The 23368-nt window shown below is 56.4% G+C and overlaps 1 protein-coding gene across 1 annotated transcript in view; it reads left to right on the top strand.

Annotated features, from left to right (window-relative positions):
* The window catches only part of LOC127035306 (A.superbus venom factor 1-like), a 46734-nt gene that overhangs the window by 14874 nt on the left and 8492 nt on the right, over window positions 1-23368 (top strand). The window contains exons 16-36 of the mRNA XM_050925017.1: window positions 665-733; window positions 1195-1404; window positions 1745-1910; window positions 2199-2284; window positions 3430-3569; window positions 4655-4867; window positions 5360-5426; window positions 6042-6131; window positions 7815-8018; window positions 9067-9142; window positions 9974-10133; window positions 10321-10416; window positions 10844-10994; window positions 11792-11955; window positions 14304-14462; window positions 14794-14853; window positions 15232-15322; window positions 18202-18253; window positions 19103-19190; window positions 19929-20018; window positions 23138-23243. Of these exons, the coding sequence (XP_050780974.1) occupies window positions 665-733; window positions 1195-1404; window positions 1745-1910; window positions 2199-2284; window positions 3430-3569; window positions 4655-4867; window positions 5360-5426; window positions 6042-6131; window positions 7815-8018; window positions 9067-9142; window positions 9974-10133; window positions 10321-10416; window positions 10844-10994; window positions 11792-11955; window positions 14304-14462; window positions 14794-14853; window positions 15232-15322; window positions 18202-18253; window positions 19103-19190; window positions 19929-20018; window positions 23138-23243 (2538 nt within the window). The remainder of the gene's footprint in view (window positions 1-664; window positions 734-1194; window positions 1405-1744; window positions 1911-2198; window positions 2285-3429; window positions 3570-4654; window positions 4868-5359; window positions 5427-6041; window positions 6132-7814; window positions 8019-9066; window positions 9143-9973; window positions 10134-10320; window positions 10417-10843; window positions 10995-11791; window positions 11956-14303; window positions 14463-14793; window positions 14854-15231; window positions 15323-18201; window positions 18254-19102; window positions 19191-19928; window positions 20019-23137; window positions 23244-23368) is intronic.

Consider the following 23368-nt stretch of genomic DNA (forward strand, 5'->3'; position numbering starts at 1 on the left):
GCGTTAGATTTGCTGGGGTCCAGGACAGAAAACCAAAGCCTCACTGCATGGGACTAAAGCCCAGGGCCCTAAGTCCTGCCATGTGGGGCTGAAGCCGAAGCCTGAGCAATGTAGCCTTGTGGGGGCCCCTGTGGCATGGGGCCCTGGGCAACTTCCCTGCTTGCTACCCTCTAACGCCGGCCCTGGCTTTTATATGCAGAAAATCAATTACTGTGACACAGGTGGGCCGAGGAGTTTTTATAGCACACTGCGGGGGGTGGGGGGGGCGCGGAGCAGGGGCTCAGGCAAAAAAAGGTTGAGAACCCCTGGAGTAGGGGGTGCTGGTTTGCATGGAGGACAGGGGCTCAGCAGGGGGTGCTCTCCCATCCTAGTCAGCGCTGACCCCAATACCCCAGTGTTGTGCTGGGGGGTGCTGTGTTGCAGGAAGCAGGGTGGAGAATCAGTAGGAGGCGCTCTTCCTTCTTAATCAGTACTGACCCCAGTGCTCCAGCATGGTGCTACCAGAGGTGGGATCCTTTTCAGGGAGAACCGTGAAACCCAAGACCAGGAAAGAGCCACAGCATTTCTCCCCTGAGCCCTAGTGTTTAGCCTGACTAATTTCATCTCTCCACGGAGATGCTGCCACATCCCCATAACACTGATGTGTGTTACTCTCTCTTGCCAGAGTCCCGCTGCTCCCAGCCCACTCGGCTTCGGCGCTCACCCCTGATGTCGAAGAGAAAAGCTGACAAAGGTAGGTGCACCTCTGCAAGGTCTCGTGTGGGCACGCACTTGCACACCTTCTGCTTGCATGCACTTGCACACCCTCTGTTTGCACACACTTGCACGCCCTCTGCTTGCACACACTCACACCCTCTGCTTGTATGCATTCGCATGCACTCTGCACGCACTCTCCCACCCTCTGCTTGCACGCACTTGCATGCCCTTTGCTTGCATGCATTCTCTCACCCTCTGCTTGCATGCACTCTCATGCCCTCTGCTTGCACGCATTCTCACGCACTTTGCTTGCACACACTTGCACGCCCTCTGCTTGCACACACTCTTGTGCCCTCTGCTCACGTGCACTCGCACGCCCTCTGCTTGCACACACTCTCATGCCCTTTGCGTGGCCCCCTTCACGCTGCTGCTCTCACACGTACCCTCTCCCTTTCTCGCGCCCGTGCCGGGCGCTAAGGGGGCCCTGCTTTCCCGCAGTGAGGCAATATCCAAGCCAGCACCTGCGGAAGTGCTGCCAAGACGGCATGCAAGAGAACCCCATGGGCTACTCCTGCGACCGACGAGCTAAGTACGTCCTGGAGGGTGGCGAGTGCGTCCAAGCCTTTCTCGACTGCTGCAAACACATCTTCGACTGCTGCAAGCGCATCGTGGAGAGGCCCCCCGTGGTTCACAGGCAGTTCCTGTTAGGTAAGGCTCCATCTGCACTAGGGGATATGGGTGGCACCAGTGATTAGCGTCACCTGCACTAGGAGAGCTGGGCTCCAGGGGCAGGTCCTTGTAGGAAGGTTGAGGCTGCTGAGTCTAGCAGCTAACGGGCTGAAGCAGCAGCCTAAGGGATTCTCTGCTACAGTATATTAGTGCCGAGGTCCAGGGTTCAAGCCCTTAGCTGGGCCTATTATATTAGCCTGGCTGTAACACACCAGGCCTGCGGGCCCCGTAGCTCCCAGGGAAACCCAGGCATTCCCACCCGTCACTGGGCTCGCTCTGGCTCAGGGCAGGGCTGACCCACTGTTTCCCTCCCCCTCAGCATCAGCCGTTTATTCGATGCCCCCCAAGAGGAGCGAAGAGCCTGTGGATGAAGTCGCAGAGGACGGGGAGTACCTGGCGGACGAGGACATCGTCTCCAGGAGCCAGTTTGCCGAGAGCTGGCTCTGGCAAATGGAGCTGCTGCCGCAGGAGGCCGATCCGGACGGGTATAGGACACACCACTCGAGGGCAAAGGAGAAACACTGAGATTCATCCCAGCACAGGCTGAGCTTCCCATACTCCACATGGCCCCCTCCGGGGCTTTGCAGGGGCACCAGATACCCAGAGCATGGATGTTCTCTGGCCCTGCCCCTTTCCTCTCCCAGTCTGGCCCCTCCCCATGCCCTGCCTCCACTCGCATTCAGACCCAGGTCTGTTCCACCGGGGGGGGGGGTCTTCTCTCTGCAGCCAGAAGGGTCCCCCAACCCGATCAGTTCCACTCCCGTCTCTTTCAGGCTGGCTTCCAGAACGGTGCCGGTGTACCTGGAGGACTCCATCACCACCTGGGAGGTGCAGGCCGTGAGCCTCTCCGGGACAAAGGGTAACACTGGGAGCCGTGTGTCCACCTTGGACTGGTGCTGTGGCCAAGTGGGGAAGGACGGGCATGTGGTTAAAGCACGGGACTGGGAGTCAGGTCTCCCGGCTTTGGGAGGGAGTAGTGGCTAGTGGCTAGAGCAGATTTGGAGCCAAGACACTTGGGTCCTGTCCCTAGCTCTGGGAGGGGAATGAGGGCTAGTGGTTACAGCAGATTTGGCCTCAGGACTCCTGGCATTTATTCCCAGCTCGGACATTGACATGCCATCCGACTCCTGCACATCACCATGCCCTCGTTCTGTGCCTCAGTTTCCCTCTCACTGAAACAGAGTTAATCCTGTGGATTGACCAGGTTAAGATTTGTGGAGCATCTTGTGATTTATAACACCCTGATTCCCTTTGCTATGAGGCCAGACGGTTGGGGAGCCGGGGCTAGAACCTGCTACTGCAAAGACAGGATGCTGCCCCTGGAGCAAACAGAAATTCCCTTTCTTGGTAGGAGATGCTGCGGGCTGATCAGGCCTAAATTTTAGGCCCAACCCAGACCCGAACTGGAGCCAAGCCCATGCAACCTGAGCGGGTCGAGCGGTTTTCCAACCTGAGCTCGACTCAGCACTGTTGCCTCCTGCCCAGGAGTTGGCGTGGCAGCAGCTCTGAGCGACAGCAGCCCGGTGCGCTGCTCCTGCCGGCCGCCGCACCCTGCTGCACTGTGTGTGTATCCTGCGCAGCCAGCGGCCCTGTGACGCCTCAGCGCACTCGCTCTGCAGCGCAGGGAGGGGATGGTGGCTGGCTCACAGCGCCACAGACAGGAGATGGGGAGCCAACCTGAGAGGGTCTGGATGTTTTCCCACCTAACCTGGGCCTGACACTTGTAGCTGGGTTTGGGTCGGGTTGCAGGGCTCGAACTAGAAGCAGCTCCTCTTTGGGCCTACTCACTAGGTGGCAACAGCATGCACACCCAGAGCTGAGCACGCCCCCAGCGGGGGAGGACAACCCTATTCCACCCCAGAGGTGGCTGCACTTCGGTGGTGTGATCCTCATATACGCAGAGCTCCCGGACCCTCGCTGTGGGTGATACACGTGGAGGAGGTTGTGGAAGGTTCCCGCTGCCAAGGACGGCTGGGCTTTGACTGGACTCCCTTCCCATTGCAGGGATCTGTGTGGCCGACCCTTATGAAATAACGGTGATGAAGCAGTTCTTCATTGATCTCCGGCTGCCCTACTCCGTGGTGCGGAACGAGCAGGTGGCCATCCGGGCTGTGCTGTACAACTACGCGCCCCGGGCTTTCCAGGTGAGTAGTGATCAGCCCTGCCCTGGCGGATGGGTGGAAGATGGTAGTGGTGTCTAGTGGTTATAGCAGGGTGCTGGGAATTAGGACTTCTGGGTTCTGGTCCCAGCTTTGGGAGGGGAGTGGGGTCTAGTGGTTAGAGCAGGGGAGGGTGGGAGTCAGGACACCTGGGATCTATTCCTATCTTGAAGAAGGGAGAGCAGTGAAACCATTAGCAAAGAGGAGCCCAGAACTTCTGAATTCTGTTGCTAAAAGGGGGGTGGAGCATGATCTAGTGGTTGGCGCTGGGAATTAGGGCAGCTGGGTTCTCATCGTGAACAGCTTGCTTCGTCTCTCTCTGACTCAGTTTCCCTGTCCATAAAAGGGGGCTAATTATATTTACTCACCTCTGGTGGGGGAAGGCTTAATTAACATACACTTGTGAAGTGAGCCAAGATTTTTACATGAGGTGGGTGAATGGATAATCGGCTGTGGATGAAAACAAGATTTGTTGTGGAGAATATCACTGCCTGGACTGAGGTTATCAGTGACATACTGAGGTGAACATAAGAACGGTCACAGGGGTCAGACCAAAGGTCCATCTAGCCCAGTGTCCTGTCTTCCAACAGTGGCCAATGCCAGCTGCTTCAGAGGGTGGAGGGGTAGGCTGGGGTGAAGAACACAGTGGGGGGCCTGGAGGGTAAGACACTTAGAGGTGAGACCCCAGCCACCAACTTTGCAGTGTGGATCAGACCTCTCCTCTACCGACTCACAGTTCTGGAGCGTCCTGGTTCTGCTCCACAGTGGAGATTGGAGCCAGACACACACTTTTAATCTGGATCAGAACTTTCCCATAGCTTGGATCCAGGCTTCTGGTTCTGACCCATAATGGAGACCGGGGCCAGACACACAGTTTGGATCTGGATCAGAACTTCCCTAGTATGTGCAGGCATTTGGATCTGGGGTTTTGGATTCTGGTTCTCACAAGGCCTAGGCACTTAACCTTACTTTGAGGGCTTAGGTGGTTCCTGGAGCAGTGCCAGACGAACCCACAGGATGGTTTCCCCCGGCGTGGCTTTTAATGAAGCTGCTTGGCTTGTGGCTCTCAGATCCGGGTGGAGCTGATGTACAACGAGAAGATCTGCAGCTCCAGCAGGCGTGACAGCCGGTTCCAGCAAGAGCTGATGATCCAAGCCGGAGCCTCTCGAGCCGTCTCCTACGTGATCATCCCCCTGGAGCTGGGGGAGGTGGAGATCGAGGTGAGAGCGGCTGTCCATGGGCTCCCCATCGCAGATGGAGTGAAGAAAAAGCTCAGGGTGGTGGTAAGTGTCAGAGATCGCTGGCTACAGGTTGCAGCATCAGCTGACTGGCTAGCGCTGCTGCTTTTAAGCTAAGCATGGATGGGCCTGTTCAGAATTTAGCTGAGAGACCTCCAAGGACGGGGTGGGGGTAACTCAGTAGGGGATGGTGCTAAGGGCAGTTGCACTGTAATGAACAATGTGCTGGCTCAGCTGGGGCCACTTGCCCCTTGGAATTGTCCCTGGTACTAGGGGGAGGACGGGCATTGTGCCCCTGGGGTGCTGGGGCTCAGGAGGGGATCAACTTGATGCCAGTATGGGAGGGTAGCTAGGAGATGCCCACCAGCCTGCAGTTCAGTTCTCGGCAATTGGTCTGTAGTGGCTGGTGCTCAAATGTTCCCAGTGCTGGGGGTTGGTATAAGGATGATTGAGGTGGGAGGGTTAGGCAGAGACCTTGCCCATTGTGCCCCTCCTCAATGAGCCGTTTGGCCCCCGTCTGGCTTTTCTCTCCTGCAGCCTGAGGGCATGAAAATATTTAAGAACATCAAGAGCGTCCTGCTGGATCCTGCTGCCCGTGGCTCTGGTAGGACCTGCTGGGGCGTCACCCCCTGTGGGACTGAGCTCTGCTTCGAAATTCGCCACCCCCCCCCCCTGGAGATTTGGTTGCTTATCAGACGTGTCAGGAGGAGCTGGTGGCTTTATGGGGCTGGTTCCACCTCCTCCCAGAGTCACAAGGCACCGTGCTGCGCTGAGTGGGATCTGGCTGCCGTTAGTGGCTGGGCTGCAACTGATAACAGCCTACCACTGCAGCCAGCTAATGGAGCAAATCCTTTCTCTCAAGTGTGCCTCTGGGGATCTAGCCCAGGTAGCATGAGGGGTGTTAGAGGCAAAGTACAAATGAAACGAGAGCAGTTTAAAGAGGTGAGATGTTTCTGAAGGTTCCCCCCATAACCAGCCTCTCCCTGCCCCCCAAGCAGCTTATATATTTCATGGCAATGTGGGAAGCCCCAAAATTGCACACGGGAGGATAAACCTCTGTCCCTAAAATGCCCTAAATTAGGAGCCTTCTTTGGACACTGCAGGGCTCTGGGTAACCAGCCAGAAGAGCCGCTCTGGGCGCTCTGGTCTCAACTGCTCGCCATGCCAACCCTGATACGTTCCGGCGTGCTTCCCTCTGTGATCTGTGTGTTTCTTGCAGCCTCTGGGGAGCAGCTGGAGACAGTCGGGCCTGTGGACATGAGTAACGTGGTGCCCAACACCGAGCCAGTGACCTTCGTCAGCGTGAAGGGTAAGGACTTGGGGTGGAAGGGGGTAGGCAGAGATGGGTGCAGGAGAGAGCTGGTAGTGGGGTAGGGAAGAGGGCAGCAAGAGGTCCCCATGCACCACGTTTTAACCCATTAGCACCAGGATCAAGGGCTTTTTTGCCCGGCTATGGGCACTTAAGCTGTTTCTGATCAGCCCTCGAATCCTCCCACTATGTGGCTAGAGAGAGAACACTCCCCAGCTTTCATCAGTAGCTCCCCAGGTGATTTGCAAGGGCCGGCAGTCTCATTAGTCCAGGAGCAGTAGGAGGCAGGAGCGGCCGACCCTCTAGGGTGACCAAGTGTCCGGTTTTTGACTGGAACGGCTGGTTGAAAAGGGTCCCTGGCAGCTCCGGTCAGCACTGCCGACCGGGCCATTAAAAATCCAGTTGGCAGTGTTGCGGGGCTAAGGCAGGCTAGTCCTTACCTGTCCTGGCACCGCACTGTGCCCTGCAAACAGCCAGCAGGTCCGGCTCCTAGGCAGGGTGCGTGCGGGGCTCCGCGCACTGCGTCCACCCTGAGCAACAGCTCCACATTGCCGTTGGCTGGGAACTACAGCCAATGGCAGTCGGGGAGCAGTGCCTGTGGGTGAGAGCAACACGCAGAGCCTCCTAGCCCCCCCATCTAGGTGCTGGACCGGCTGGCTGCTTCCAGGGAACATGCAGCATGATGCCAGGACCGGCAAGGAGCCTGCTTTAGCCTGGCTGTGCCGCCGACAGGGAGCTGCCCGGGGTAAGCCCACGTCCCAATCCCAAGCCTCAACCCCCTGCCCCATCCCTGGGCCCCCCAAAGCTGGAGCCTCCTCCTGAACCTCAAACCCTCATCCCGGCCCCACACAAGAGACCGCATCTCCAGCCCAGAGCCCGTAACCCCTCCCGTACCCCAACCCCCTGCCTCAATCCACAGCCCCCTCGCCCCCCTACATTCTGAATCCATTGGCCCCACTCCCCAGCCTAGAGCCCCCTCCTGTACCCCAAACCCCTCATCCCCAGCCCCACCCCAGAGCCCGCACCCCTAGCTGGAGCCCTCACCCCCTCCTGCACCCCAACTCCCTGCCCCAGCCCAGTGAAAGTGAGTGATGGTGGGGGACAGCGAGCCACCAAGGGAGGGGGAATGTAATGAGAGGGGGTGGAGCCTCTGGGAAGGGGCAGGGCTAGGGTGTTCAGTTTTGTGAGATTAGCATGTTGGCAACCCTAAAGACGCTCCTAAAAGTTGGGGGGCCACTGGCATCCAAACTATGCCCCTACCTCCCACACTGCCCCTTCCCTGAGGCCTCGCCCCCGCCACCTCTTCCCCCCAAGACCCCACCCCCTGCTCACTCCTGTCTGTCCCCTCCCCATCGCTCGCCCTTACGGCCGGTAAAAAGTGATGTGGCCATGGCGCCCTCTTCTGGCACCCCTGGGTGGAGGGGACAGCGCCCAACAAGGTGGGCAGGAGCCTGGACTTGGTGTTGGGGGGTAATGGGAGGAGGGGGCGGGACTGGGGGCATTCGGGGGGGAAGCGGCTGAGAAGGGGGCTGGCTTTGAGGGGTGGGTGTGAGGCTTGATGCCCACCAGAGCAAAGGAGGGAAGGGTTGTTCTGGGTGGGCGAGGACTGGGTAGCAGAGGGTGGGGAGGGCCTGGTATGACAGGCTCTGCCTAGCTCTCACCCTCCCCGACCGGCCCGCCCAGGGGACATCGTGGGCGACACAGTGGAGAACTCCATCGACGGCGCCAACCTGAAGCACCTGATCCAGGTCCCGGCGGGCTGCGGGGAACAGAACATGATCGGCATGACCCCCGCTGTCATCGCCACCCACTACCTGGACAGCAGCCGGCAATGGGAGAGGCTCGGGGTGGATCGCAGGGCGGAGGCCATCAAGTTCATCACTCGAGGTGAATCTCTCTCTGGGTGCAGGGAGGGGCTGGGCCGGGCACAGAGCGATAGCGCTGGGGCTCCTGCTGCTTGGGCACTGAGCTGCCCTGGCTGACTTGTCTGATAGAGCGGAGCTGGCTGGGAGCCCGGGGTCTGTCAGGGAGACGGGCCCCAATCCCTTGAGGAACCTGGTGGATTAGAAGCAGGAGCCTGATTCCCAGTTCCTGTGCTTGGGGCAGGGATGGAGTGGGCAGGGATTTAAGCCCCCTTGGTGCTCTCCTTGTTCTAAGTCTGTGCAGGGCCTTTCCTGGCCCCTGGAGTGAGCAACAGCAGCCTTGGGGCTGCTCTGATTTACGCTGGTACTGGAATCAGGGACTAACCATAGTGCAGCATGCTCTGGCCATGCCCACAATCTGCCCCCTCCACCAGGAGGCTGGGAGCCAGATGGGAGCAAGACCCTGCACTGCTGCTGGGATCACCCCTTCATGAGGGGAGTCTCAGGGGCGTTACACTCTCTGTTATGACCTTGTCATGCTGCTAGAGGGGGCCCACATGTAAGTGGAAACCAAGCCCCGTTCTGTAAAGTCTTCCCCGAGCAAACAGGCAGCCAGCAGTGTCTGAGAAGCACCGAGGTAACACACACATCCTGGCCTATGCTGCTTACGACATGCATTGCACCAGCATCAGTCGCCTTGTGGCAGTATTGCTCAGTGTCAGCAAGACTGAGATGCAGCATCTAACCCAACAGGGATGGGAATGTGGGTACTTGGCTAGGTCCTCATCCCTGGAGGGTGGAGATGCTGTGGCAATCTGTACTTTCCTTGGCTAGCAAGGAGCCCCGGGAGGTAATGAGATGAAAAAGCTACAGAGGGGTCTAGTGGTGTCAGTGGGGATTGAGAGTCGCAATGGGGACTAGTAGGCTACAGCAGTGCAGGGGTGAGCCTCAGGACTCCTGGGTTCCATTCCCAGCTGCGGGAGCAAAGCATGTACAGCTGGGCTGAGCACCTCAAATTGGGAATCCAGATCTTAACTTCTGCAGTTCAGGCCTCATCACTGGTCTGATTTCAGGGTACACCCAGCAGCTGGCTTACCGGAAAGCAGATAACTCCTATGCGGCCTTCACAAACAGACCAGCGAGCACCTGGTAAAGCATGGGGCGTGGGAGGCAGAAACCTGGGGGGGACTGGGGCTGAGTTGTTGTCCTAACACACATCTGACTCCAGAGACTCTTCACTAAAGTCTCCTGCAGGTGGAAGGCTGCTGGCCTTGTCACAGGGGGACTGGAGTGGGACCCAGAACACCTGGGTTTAATTGTGGCTGTTCCGCTGACAACTCCATGGGGGACCTTGAGCAAGTCCCTTTGTTGATCTGGCCCTCAGGTTCCCCATCAGTAAAATGGGGTTAAAGGCTGTTCCTTTTGTCTGGTTTGATTGTGAGCCCTTTAGAGCAGGGACTGCCTCTGGCTCTGGGTCTGTGCAGCACCCGGCACAACGGGGCCCTGATCTCAGTTGGTGTCTGGGCAGCACCTGAAACAATGAAGACCCTCCAGCTTGGTCGGGGTCTGTGCAGTGCCTGGCACAATGGAGCATCCCATCTCAGTCAGGGTCTGTGCAGTGTACCCATTAGGACATGGGTGGGGACCCAGCCTTGGTTGGGATCCCAGGCAGTGCCCAGCATGACAGTGGGGTGGGGTAGGATGTGATCTCAGTTGGGGGCCTTCAGGTTCAACCATAAGACAGCTTATGGTCACGGTTTCGATTAACAAATGGTTGTTGCAAGGACTGGTTAAGAGATTGTTCGAGTATCCAGCTCTTATACCCGGCTAATAGCAATCGCTATGGCATGCGACTCATCTCCAGGGCATATTAACCCCATTAGAAAGGTACCCTTCATTTAAAGAGTGACCCAGATTAATATGGGGTCGGGGCAGCTGGCTGCTCCTACCCCGCTCACCTCTGCCTTTCCTCTCCTGCAGGCTGACGGCCTACGTGGTGAAGGTCTTTGCCCTGGCCTACGAACTGATCACTATCGACCCCGAGGTGCTGTGCGGGGCTGTGAAGTGGTTGATCCTGTACCGGCAGAAGCCTGACGGGGCATTCCAGGAGGATGCCCCCGTGATCCACGGGGAGATGGTGGTGAGCTACTCGCCCTGGGGGAAGCTGGATCTGGGGCTGGTGTCACTTTGCTCCATTATGGAGCAGCAGCTTGGGAGCTCGGGATCCGGGTTCCAAGTTTGGGCAGCGCCTGGGAACGGGGCACACAGGGCCTGCGATGCAGAGCCTTCCGGAAACCCAGCCTTTCCTCTGGCTCCTCTCTCCCTAGGGAGGGTACCAAGGTTCAGAGCCGGATGCTTCTCTGACGGCCTTCGTTGTCATTGCTATGGTGGAGGCCAGAGACGTTTGTCAGCAGTATGTGAAGGTGAGTCATGTGGCACGCGAGGCCATCAAGTCTAGCACGTGGCGTTTTTTCATTTAGTGACAAGAATGTGGGACTGGGGGGTTGCGACCAGGGGACTGGGTGTCAGGACTCCTGGGTTCTATTCCCAGCTCAGGGGTGGGAAGAGACAGGGCAACAGGACTCCTGGGTTCTATCCCAGGATGATTTGGGAGGAGAGTCGGGGTCTAATAGTCAGGACAGGGGGCTGGGAGTCAGGATTCGTGGGGCCTAGTAGCTGAAGCAGGGGGGTTGGGAGCCAGGACCCCTGGGTTCTATTCCTAGTTCTGCTGCAGGTTCACCATTTAATCTTGGAAAATATGACTTCCCCTCCCTGTGCCTCAGTTTCCCCAGTCGACACTGTGTCCCCTCTGGGCTCTAAGGTGGGCTCCGGGGTCTCGGTGCCTTTCAGAGCTTGGGGAGAACCATCACGAAGGCTGGAGATTACTTGACAAGGCGCGTGAAAGACCTGAAGAAACCCTACTCCGTGGCCATCACGTCCTATGCGCTGGCGCTGCTGGGCCACGCCGAAGCAGGAGAGAGGCTCATGGCGTTTTCCACGGGTGAGCGAGTCTCTGGGTCCAGAATCCACGTCTGTGTCTCAGCCGGGCAGTAGGAGAGACGCTGAGCCAGAGCAAGTCATTGGGCTGACTAGCCTCGAATCCCCGCTCTCCTTTGCTGTACGGATCAGACCCACGGGCCTAGCTGGGCTGAGATCTCCCCCAGCACAGCACTGGGTCAGAGCCACGGGTCCGGCTAGCCTGGTATCTCCTGCTACCTCAACACAGGCGCTGAGTTTTTCTTTTCCCCAGGGTGCTCCATCCCCGCTCTGCCCCTAGACCCTGCCCCCACCATCCCCTTCCCCCAAGGCCCCATCCTTGCTCTGCCTCTTCCCGCCCCTGCTCCGCCTCCTCCCCAAGGTGCCCGCCCGCCAGCTGCATGCTGCTGTCTGCCCCCTTCCAGCCACCAAACAGCTGTTTGGCGGCACCCCCAATCAGCTGTTCAGGAACGCTTCAGATCAGCTGATCGGGGATGCCACCGACCAGCTGTGGCTCGTGGGTGCTAAGCACCCACTTTTTTTCCCAGGCGTGCTCCAGCCCTGGCGTACCCATGGAGTCAGCACCTGTGCACCTCAGAGCAGACTAATAGCCCCACCTTGCCTGGTGTCTCTTCCCCATAAATACACCATCAGATCACACCAGTGGGCCCATCCAACCTGGTATCCTGCCTCCTTGCCCCCAAAGTCAGGCCAACGGGCCCACTCAGCCCCATACCCCTCCCCGCTGCCAGATACACCAGGCTATTCTGCGCCAGTTGCCAGCTGTGGAGGTGACGGGGTGGGTCCCTTGCTGCTCCGCAGGGGGAACACACTGGGCCGACCCCCAGTCTCGTCTCTACTCCATCGAATCCACCTCTTATGCCCTGCTGGCCTTGCTGAAGCAGAAGAGGTTGGAGCTGACAGGGCCCATTGTCCGGTGGCTGACGGAGCAGCGGTACTATGGAGGAGGCTACGGCTCGACCCAGGTAAATATCACGACTGCAGATCCCCGACCAAGGCTGGAGTCGGCCCATGTGTAACATGAGAAATGGCAGGGGAGGATCCGTCCGGCAGCTGGTTCTGCTGAATTAGCCCAGCCGCTGGCTGCAGCATCTTGCCTAGGTCCAGGATATCATCCCATCTCTGGGGACGTCGCCTGGCATGGGGCTTCTGTTTGCCCCATGGGCGACTATGCCACATCCTAGGGAGGCTTCTGTAGTGGGGTGGCCTGGCCTTGCGGATAGGGCAAAGGACTGGGAGCCAGGATTCCTGGGTTCCCTTCCCAGCTCTGGGAGGGGAATGGGCTCTAGTGTTAGAGCAGGGGGCCTGGGATCCTTCCCAGCTCTTCCACTGTGTTGCTCCACGACTTCAGACATGCACCGTTCCTGCTCCCTGCCTCAGTTTCCCCCTCTGAAAAGCACAGTGATCCCCCCTTTGTAAAGCATTCCCTTCCCGGAAGCCCAGCCTGTGGGTGCTCAGTGTGGTCCTCTGGCTCTGGGCAAGCTGCCAGTGTCACGGGTGATGGGAAGGGGCTCTGGGGAGCTCCTTGCTAAAATCCCATGGCCAGATTGACGTGGTGTGTGGGTCATTGCTCTGCTGCTGGGGGTTGGGCCTTCTTTCCCCTTCCAGTTCCAAGGAGTAGGATGTGCCCCCCTTCCCCCTCCCCAGGATAACCCCCCTCAGACCCATTGCCACCACTTCCTCTAGGAGAGAATACATCTCTTTTGGGATTCCCCCCCACCCCCAGTCCCCACAAGGAGATGTTACCCCCTTCCAGAGCCTTTGCCCCCTGAAAGGAATATGCCCCCCAACATTGCCCCCTCCAGAGCCTTGCTCTCCTCCCCAAGGAGGGGTTATGCCCCCACCCCAGGATTATCCCCTTTCCAAAGCCTTCATCTCACCCCCCCCATTCCTTGCCAGCCTCCAACAGTAGCTGTACCCCCTCCCAGTTCCTAGGAAGGCCCCTCCCACACCCCCTTGCCAAGGCAGTTTGCTATCAGCCCGTTGTTCTGCATGGGAGACAGACGGTTCTTTGTTCCAAGGGGGAAGTGCAGCCCGGCCGCCCTGGGTTAAGCAAAGACTGAGGAGGCAGCTGCTGTGGGAGCCTCTTGTTAAAATCTTGCCAGTGGCTCAGTGAACATGTTGCTTGGTCCGGTGAGACTGAGATGGGCAGACTGCAGACAGTCTGACTTGGCTGTGGGAGAAAGGAGTTGGCCCCTGGCTAGCCCACTGCAGTGTTTGAACCCTCAGGAGCTAATTCTGGTCATGGAGTATTATTTGCTCCTTTTTTGCTGTGGCTCACCAGAATTATGCGTTCACTCTGGTCCCTAATGATGGCAGCCCGCTGTGCTCAGTGGTGAGAATGACTAAAGCAGGCAGTCCACGGATCACATTGCAGAGTGCAGAGAATGAGTAAGGCATCTTCCAGGAAGGACTTCTGTAGCCTAACAGAGTGATAGGACTCAATGCCGGGATAACTGAGTGACGTTCCCTGGCCTGTGAAATCCAGCAGGTCAGACTAGATGGTCTAATGGTCCTGTCTGGCCTTATTGCTTGTTCTTGTTCTGCGTTCCTACACTAGATCAGAGCACCCTTTAGAACCTGGGGTTCCCCGTCCCACGAAGGTGCTTTACACACTGACGTCAAGTCACCTCTTGAGAAGCTGATTCAGCTCCTTCTGTGTCTCACTAAAGGCATTTTCTCCAGCCCCTCGAATCATGTTTGTGGCTCTTTTCTAGCCGCTCCAATATTCCAACGTCCTTTGTTGCACACACCAGAACTAGGCGCAGCCTCCCCGTGTCCCCCCATTCCATCCATGCCCTACCCCTGCACTGCCCCTTTCCCTGATGTCCCACTCCTGTGCCGCCTCTTCCCCCCAAGACCCCGCCCCCCACTCACTTCTCTCTGCCCCCTCCCTGCTGTCGCTTGCCCAGTAAAAAGTGATGGGGCCATGGTCCCCTACCCCCCCTATTCCAGTGCCCCCGGTGCAGTGTTTCAGTTGCACCAATGCCGAAAACTCCCCTCCCTGCTCTTAGTCACCGCTCCACGGAGCAGGACAGTTCCCCTTTGTGGCCGTGGCGTAAGATTTTCTCTCCATTGCTGAGCCTCTTTTAGTGCAAATCACCAGCTGATGAGTAGAGCCCACACCCCCACCCACCTCCTCGGGGCCCAGCTCCCCAAAGCTGTAGCTTCCACTGGCCTCCCTGGAGCCGCCACTGGATTTCTAACCTCCCTGCGCCCCATCCGCTCCGGCTGCAGGGGTCTTGCTGCCGGCTTTGCTGGGTGTTCCTCTGGGTCCTTGTGCATTCACTTCTGCGCCCCTTCTTCGTGACAGGCGACGATCATGGTCTTCCAGGCTCTGGCCCAGTACCAGATGGATGTGTCAGAAACCAAGGACATGGCCCTGGACGTTTCCATTAACCTGCCAGGTCGAAGCAGGCCGCTGCTCTGGAGGATCAACAGGGATAACGCCATGGTGGCCCGGACAGAGCGGGTAAGTCCCAGGGGCGTGGAGAGGGGGGACTTGGCTGAGCGCCCCACATGGGTGAGGGTAGCATGAGGGTGAATGGCAGTAGGAGCAGGCATGAGGGGTCAGTGGAATGGCAGGGGGGCTTGCGTGCGTGGGCGGGGATGGCAAGGTCACCCTGGAGAGAGGCCATGGGGAGGGTGGGAAATCGGCCATGTGTGAAGAGGCAGGGAGGGGGATGGCACTAGGGTGAGGAGGTGCCGGGCGGGGGCGGGGGGGTTTGGAAACCCAGCCTTGCCCGGGGAACAAACCACTTGTGTCTCAGACAACTTGGATGCTAACTTACCCACTCCCACAGACCAAGCTGACCGATGGGTTCACCATCTCGGCCAAGGGACATGGCAAAGGGACCCTGTCGGTATGTATGGGCAGCTGAGAACCCTCCCGTCGGCCTAGGGAGCTCCTGGACGTACAGCACATGGCTCTGAAAGCCCATTTCCCCAGCTGGCAGGGGTCCTCCTGGACCTGAGGGGCAGCAACCCCCCCCCCATCTCAGCGCTGCCCCCTGCTGGATGGACCTGAGCAGGGCTGCCAGGCAATGATGTGATTCAGGGAGGCCACGTCCCTTGTTCCATCCCTCTCTCCCCCATCCCGAGCTTCTCTCGGGTCTGGTCATTTCTATCTGGCCCTGGGAATCCTGCGACAGCCTGGCTTTCCCCAAGACCCCTCCCTGTAGATCCCCGGGCTGAAGCAGCCTGGTCAATATCCCTCCCCTCATCACCTCTTTCTTTCCCAGGTGATGACGGTTTATTACACGCCCTTGTCGGAGGGGGCGGCAGCCTGTAAGAAGTTTGACTTTAGCGTCTCTGTGCAAAGGGCTCCTAATGGTAAAGATCTGGGATTCCTGATTGGGGGAGAGGGGTGCCAGGCCGCAAGACCCCAGTGAGAAAGGGGTTAACCTCCATGCAGCTTCCCCCTTTTCCGAGTTGGCTAAGGAACAGAGCCCTGTCACCAGGCCTCAGTGGGTCACAGCTGAGAATGCCAAATTCAGGACAAACTGGTGAAGAATAGAGCAGACTCACTCCTCACCAGTGGTTATTCTGTCGCAAAATTATAGAAAGCCAGTAAGAAAAGTAAATGTTTGGCTCACCACCCAGCAGGGCCGGTGCAAGGAGGTTTTGCGACCTAGGCAAAACTTTCACCTTGTGTCCCCCGGCAGCAGCTCCCTCCCCCCTCCCACCGCCGACGTGCCCCCCCGCGGCAGCTCCCCACCCCGGTGAGCCGTGCAGCATCTCCCCATCCCAGCTCACCTCTGCTCCGCCTCCTCCCTGAGCACACCGCCCCCCCGCTCTAATTCTTCTCCCAGGCTTGCAGTGCCAAACAGCTGATTGGTGCTGCAAGCCTGGGAGGTGGGAGAAGTGGAGCAGCGACCACATGCTCGGGGAGGAAACACTGTAAAAAAAAAATTGGGGGCACTTCTTTTTGCCGCCCCCAAATCTTGGCGCCCTAGGCAACTGCCTAGTTCGCCTTAATGGTAGCACCGGCTCTGCCACCCAGGCACTAGACTTTATGATGAGTGATTACTGAAAACCAATTTACTCCAATTGTAGGGTCCTTTTCATCCCAAGAGATCAGCCACTTAGCCAGGTCAATCTATAACTCGGATTTTACCCAATAATCATCTTGATGCCAACCCTGTAGTAACTAAAACTAAAGGTTTAATAAGAAAAGAAAAGAAGAAGAGATAATAATGGTTAATTGATCACATACATACTAATAATTGCAAAGTCCTGCAGCAACGATGGAGTAGACGGCTGGCTTGTAAAGTCTCTCTGGGAACTTCCAAAAGACTGGAAGGTCCTCAATCCATCGTTCAAACTGCTCCTTCTAATTGTAAATCCACAGGCCAGAGAATCAGGGCAGGAAAGTGGCAAAATGAAGCCATCTCAGGGGTCTTTTATATCCTCTGCCATGTGCCTGGGGACGAAGTTATGGCCTGAGATGGAGTCCGGGTCACAAGGGCATATCACCCCTCCTTGGGAAGTTTGATAATTCTCAGGGGCAGCCATTGCCTGTGGCCCATTTGTTAGAGTGAAGTGTCCTTAATGGGCCATCAGCCCACAGCTGTCTAGCCTTGATGTAAATCTTATCTGATGGGTGTTGTCCAGGAATCCAGCACAGGTGTAAGATACAAGTCCCTGGCCACTAGTCATAACTTCAGATACACAGATAATACATGCATATAAACAGGACAATCCTACTTAGCAAATCATCACATTTCCATTGACACCTCACATGATACGCTTTGACAAGGCTTGTTGCAATTGTGTAACAGTGGCCTTCTCCTTCATCAGTTCAATCCGACAGCATCACAAATTGTTGGGACTGAGGCTGTTTCAGAACCGGGTTCCAGCTGCTTGCTTGGGGCCTGCTTGGAGCAGGGAGGCACAGGCCAGGTCTGAGCAAGGGGTTCTCCCAGAAAGGGTCCCCTTGGCTCATGATTAGCCAGGAGCCACAATGGGCTGGGGAAGCAGGTTGGGGTGTGGATGAATTTCCCCACAGAAATAAAATTTGCTTTGTCTACAGGCTTTGATCTCAGAACCTAACTATGCCCCAGTGTGGTGGAGGAAGTGTTAGCCACTTTAGAGATGGGGAAACTGAGGCACAAGTCACTCAGCAGCACAGTTGGGTATAGAATCCTGGCTCCTATTCTCCACCTGGACCATTAAACCCCATTCCCCTCCCAGAGGCAAGGATAGAATCTAGGAGTTTTGAGTCCTAGCCCCCCTGCTCTAACCATTAGACCTCTCCCCTCTGACACAGCTGGGACTAGACCCTGGGGCTCCTGATTTGCAGGCCAGTAACCACAAGGTCCTTTTTCTTTTCTTGTGAATGAAGCAACTGCACTTGGCAAACAAACTAGTCACAATTGACACTTCTCTGGAAAACTGTATCAGAGATTGAAAAGATTAGGGCTGTTTACCCGAAGGGAGGAACTGAGGGGATGCAATAGAGATGCATACAGAGGAAGGAGGCTAGTCAAGGACCCACGGTTCAATTCTGCTTTGCCGCAGATTCCTGTTGGACCTTGGGCCGGTCATTTAGTCTCTCTGTGCCTCAGTTTCCCTATCTGGAAATGGGACTTCCCTCCCCTACAAGGAGGACAGACTGTGAGGTGCTCAGATACTAGGATGATGGGGCCTGCAGAAATACTTCGAAGAGAGAGGAGAAGTCCTGTGTGGTAAGAGCAATAACCCGGAGCTCTTATCTAGTGCTTTTCATCAGTGGCTCTCAAAGGGGCAGATATTTAAAGGTATTTAGGCTCCTAGCTCCTATTGAAATCAGGGACAGTTAGACACCAACCTACCTTTAACTGTCTGGCCCCAGGCATTTCCCAAAGGAGATACAAGGACAAAGAGGCACTGAAAGAGAGACAAGGAACCACACAGGACAGATGAGAATCACGGCGCTTAAATGAGTGACTGGAAGGTGCCCAGACATTGCGGTGATGGGAGCAGGATAAGGACCAGTGTAGAACAGGCTGGGATAGTTCGGTACCCATCTTGTGTGACTGTGTCTGTAAGGGGGGTGGGGGAATCCCTGAGAAGCGGGGAATCCTCCCCTGGGAATACATTTGGGACGATCCTAGTGCGTTTCCTCTCCAGAACCATTTTTAAATGTGCTGGGAGATGGGTGGGGGAGGGGGGGGGACACAATTGATGAGACAGGAATGTGACCACCCTGCTGTGTTGCTGGGTCCTTGCAGCCAAGAAGCCAGAAGGGGCCCTGGACTCTGTGTTTATCCAGATCTGCATGCGGTGAGTCACCCCCGGCCATCTCCCCCGCCACAGCCGCTCCCCAGCCTAGAATGGTGGAGAGTGTGTCAGATCCTGGCTTGAGGTGTGCGGCCATGTCTCCGTTCAGTGCAGGGTTCTCAAATGGTGGGTGACGGGCCGGCCCCGTTTTAATGGGGTCGCCAGGGCTGGCATTAGACTTGCTGGGGTCTGGGGCTGACTCAGGCTTCAGTCCCCCCTCCTGGGGTCATGGAGTAATTTTTCTTGTCAGAAGGGGGTCACAATACAATGAAGTTTGAGACCCCCCCCCCGCTCTAGTGGTTACTGTCCCTGTAGCAATAACCAATGGGGGTTAGGCACCTAAATACCCTGGAGTATCTGGACCCTGGGGCCAGCAACCTGCAGCAGCTAGCATGATTTCCAATCCCCCCCCCTCCCCCCATCCCGTTCAGTTTTCTTTTCCAGGCTATAGGACCCACCCCCAGGCTGGCTGATCTCCTTGGCTGTACCCCAGCTGTTTGGGGTACAAGCTCTAGACTGCCCCCTAAAGGGGTAGTACTCCCTTCCACAGCCCCCCAGGGGGTTATTTTTTTTGGGGGGTGGCCTCCAGGATCTGCTTTCCCCACCCCCCGCCGCTCCCCACAGGGGTTTGTCTGGCAGCCGTCGACGCCCGAATTGGTGCTGCTCGGGACCCACACATCCCCTCTCCTGCGGCAGCCAGGAAGGGCCTTGGAGACAGCCTGCTGGGTAGCAGCCTCCCCAGTAGCTTCATCCAACCAGCATCCACTTATCAGTGCCAGTGGCCTCCATAGAGGGATCTGCTTCGTTGCCTGGCGGGTGTTTTCCTAGCCAAATCCAATCTGCGTCCTCCAGGTTCCTGGGAGCGGTGGACTCCACCATGACCATCCTGGACGTCTCCATGCCCACCGGCTTCTCTCCGGACATGGACGACTTGGATAGGGTGAGCCCCACCCCTTCAATGTGCGGGAAGTCAGCTGCTCCCCTGGGACCAAACTAAGAGTGGTGGTGGTGGTGGTGGTGGTGGTGGTGGTGGTAAAGGCAGGGGGGTTAAACTCTTCCATGTCAGGATCACACACACACAAACTTAGCAATCTGGGGAGGGCATCACAACCTCCTGATGCTGGCTTGGTCATGACTCAGGGGCTTGGTGCCTTTCACCTCTTGGTCATCCTCGGTCACAGACTCAGACCCAGCTTGGGGCAGCGGTAGTTGTTCTCAGCTGGTGGCTGTTTGGTGGGTTCTCAGCCCGGTTCCTAGTGGGACAGGAATGTCACTGTGTCATTGGCACAAACCAGTCCCCTCGTTGGCAGCCGCTGTGTCGGACGGACCACGGAGATGGTGCTCCCCTCTTGTTCCTAATGCGGGGTCCCTCCCAGGCAGGGTTAAACCACTACCGGAGAGGGTGAGAAGCGCAGGAGAACTCACAGGAGAACTCACACTGATGATGCCCTGACCAGGTCTCACAAGAGGAATCAGACCCTGGGGATGTCAGTCGGCCAAGCCTTGTTCATGGGATCAGAGTGGAGAACAAGAAGCAGATAGTAGGGGGTGGGGAGGGGGTACAAAGCCAGGAAGGGCAGAGCTGGGCACCGCAAAGCTTTGGCAGAGTTGGTGGCCAAGGTAGGCACCGTCCAGCTTGTGGATTCTACTGGCTAATCCGCTTGGTTTCCATGCCCAGCTCACGAACCGTGTGGACAAATACATCTCCAAGTTTGAACTGGACACGGACCTGTCTGAGAGAGGCTCCCTCATCATCTATCTAGACAAGGTATGGCTTGGCCATCCCCTGCTTCTTTCGTTCTTTCTTTCTTTCAGTCACATTTAGCCCTGGTCTACACTACGAATTTAGGTCGAATTTTAGCAGCGTTAGAGCGATTTAACCCTGCACCAATCCACACAACGAAGCCATTTTTGTCGACTTAAAGGGCTCTTAAAATTGATTTCTGTACTCCTTCCCGACGAGGGAATTAACGCTGAAATCGACATTGCCGGGTCAAATTTGGGCTAGTGTGGACGTAATTCGATGGTATTGGCCTCCACAAGCTATCCCAGAGTGCTCCATCATGACCGCTCTGGACAGCACTTTGAACTCCAATGGACTAGCTAGGTACACAGAAAAGCCCCGGGAACTTTTGAATTTCATTTCCTGTTTGGCCAGCATGGTGAACTCAGCAGCACTCAGCAGCACAGGTGACAATGCAGTCCCCCCAGAATGTATCATCTCCATCCCTGAGATTATCGCAGATTAGAAAGTGAAAAAAACGCACTCGCGATGACACATTTTCCGAGCTCATGCAGTCCTCCTGCACTGATAGGGCTGGGCACAGCATAATGCATGGAGGCATTCAGTAGCAGAGGCCAGAAAAGAATTGCTGTGTTTGCTTAACGGCAAAAGTATCATGCCTCGCTAGCGATCCTGCCTGAGCCAGGGCGCTGTGTCACATGCACTCCATACTGTGTCAGCCTTGGGCGGGGGGCATGACCGCTTTGTGAGCAGGAAAGCCATAGATATAGACATTGCATTAGGGGGGTTCTGTAGCTAGAGAAAACATTTCTGTGCATTCGGCAAAGTCTGTGGCAAAAAAAGAGAAGCCCTGTAGTGTAGTGGTTATCATGTTTACCTAACACACGAAAGACCTGTAGTGTAGTGGTTATCACATTCTCCTAACACACGAAACAGCCCTGGTCTGAAACCAGGCAGAAACAAGTCACTGTTCCTTTTTCTGACTCCTCTCCTGCATTTTTAGTCTTAGAACAGACCGCGCTGTGAAATTTTTACTTTGAATTATATCAATTATGAGTTAAATAATATGGAAGCTCTCTTTAAGTTATAGCCCCAGGTTCCTTACCCTTTCAGCTGCTCTGATAAATTAATATTTTTGTTAGGGACGAGGAAAAATTTTCAAGCCTTTTATAGAGACTAAATGCTATCTAGGACTGAAATAACCTTATCGTGGCCCATAGAGTGCAATCCTTCATTCTGGATTTGCTATTCCACAAATTGAACTGCTCCTTGCTACTGTCCAGGCTTCATGAGCCATGGGAGTAAGGGGCAGGCTGGGGTAGGTGCGACCGCGCGGTGCTGCCGGCTGGGAGAGCAGCCTGAGGCAGAAGCCTCCAGCTCACGATATTCCAGGCAGGACTGAATCTCCATGAGACGAAACTTAAAGAAGAGAATGAACAGGAGTTCCTCCCATTCAGTGCTCTAAGAGGAGGTGCCATGTCTGTCCAGGCACCCCTGACTGACCTCACCGGGGTCTGCCAGCTGAGCGGGACCCCGGCTGGCAGGAGCCGGCTGACGGAGCCCAGATCAGCAGCGGGCTGAGTCGCTCAGCCCCCTGCCGGTCTGGGGCTCCATCCGCTGGCCCCGCTCAGCCCGCTGCCTGCCTGGGGTTCCAATCATCCAGACAGGCAGTGGGCTGTGCAGGTCCCGGCAGACAGGACCCCAGAAAAAAGGCACAAAATGATTGCCGTTGCTTTCACGGAATGCGGGGGGGGGGGGGGGGGGCTGACGACATGTACCTAAAACCACCAGCGACAAAGTTTTCACCCCATCAGGCATTGAGACTTAACCCAGAATTCCATGGGCAGTGGAGAATGCGGGAACTGTGGAATAGCTACCCACAGTGCACCGCTCCGTAAGTTGATGCTAGCCACGGTAGTGAGGACACACTCCGCCGACTTAATGCGCTTAGTGTGGACACACGCAATAGACTGTATAAAACTGAATTGTAAAAAAATCGACTTCTATAAAATCGACCTGATTTCGTAGTGTAGACATGCCCTTAATATTAAGATCCGACTGATAATGGATTAATAAATGCTTGAGAGCGACTGATAAATGGCCAATCATTATGGAGCCCAGCAGATCAGTAGGTCGCTTAACCCATCTCTGGGTACGTCTACACTGCAGCTGAAGGTGTGATTCCCAGCTCGGGTAGCTAGTGCGCTAAAGATCGCAGTGTGACTGTGGTGCCTAGCCACCCTCGCATCTCAGACCAGACTCTAGTTGGGCAACCAGCCTGAGCTGCTGTAACTCGCTTATGATTCTTCTGTTTTCAGGCACTAGCTCACATGTGCAGCTACCCAAGCAGGGGGTGACACCTCCCAATTGCTGTGTAGACACAGCCTATAACATCTTCTGCTGATAGCCGTCTGCAGCGCATCCTGCTCCTGGCTGATAAGGGGACAGCCTGCATTCATCATGCATTAACCCTTCAGACCAAGATTCCGATTACAAAGTGTGACCCATATTTCTATTTGGGTGGCTCCCAGAAGCCCCTGATTGGGGGTGGGGGGCAATGTTCCCTCTAATTTTTTCTAATTTGGGGAGGGGGGTCTCCCCAAACTGCGTAAGGATCCAGCATCCCCGGAGCTCCCAATTCCCAGTGCAGGGGGCAGATCAGGCACCTGGCCAGAAGATGACCTCCTGAGGAAGGGCTGCCCAGAGGATTGAGGGGGCAAAGCAATTTCGGGGGCCCCTTCCATGAAAAAAGTTGCAATACTATAGAATACTATATTTTCTTGTGGGGGCCCCTGCAGCGCCCAGGGCAAATTGCCCTACTTGCCCCCCACCTCTGCGCGGCCCTGTCCTGAGGTCCCTTGCAACCCTGATATTCTATGAATAGACACACTGTGCTGTGGCTATTCTCTAGTCACAGCAGCCCTGAAGCAGCTCTAATTTACACTAGGGCCCTGTACAGTCACACAATATGGGGAGCACAAAGGGGGATGGGGTTTAAAGCCCCTTCCACCCCCTTATGCCCCCTGTGCCAAGTGCAGAGTGGAGCAACTGGGAATCAGGCCCTCTCCCCCCTTATTGGCGCTCTCTCCTGCCTGCAATGACTGGGCCATTCCAGCTCCTAAGGGCCTTCTCTTCCTCCCTAGGTGTCCAGCAAAGAGACGGAGTGTCTGAAGTTTAAAGCTCACCAGCACTTCGAAGTGGGTCTGATCCAGCCGGCAGCCGTGACGGTGTACGAGTACTACTCCCTCGGTTAGAGCATTCATCACGCACTCGTCTCGTTAGTGCCCAGCAAAGCACGCTGGCCCCAGCGAACCGTCAGACAGAGCCCTGGTGTAGTGCTTTACCGAATCAGGACAGGCTTTATCACGCCCCTG

Source organism: Gopherus flavomarginatus, chromosome 16 (assembly GCF_025201925.1).
Source record: "Gopherus flavomarginatus isolate rGopFla2 chromosome 16, rGopFla2.mat.asm, whole genome shotgun sequence".
Taxonomy (NCBI): Eukaryota; Metazoa; Chordata; order Testudines; family Testudinidae; genus Gopherus; species Gopherus flavomarginatus.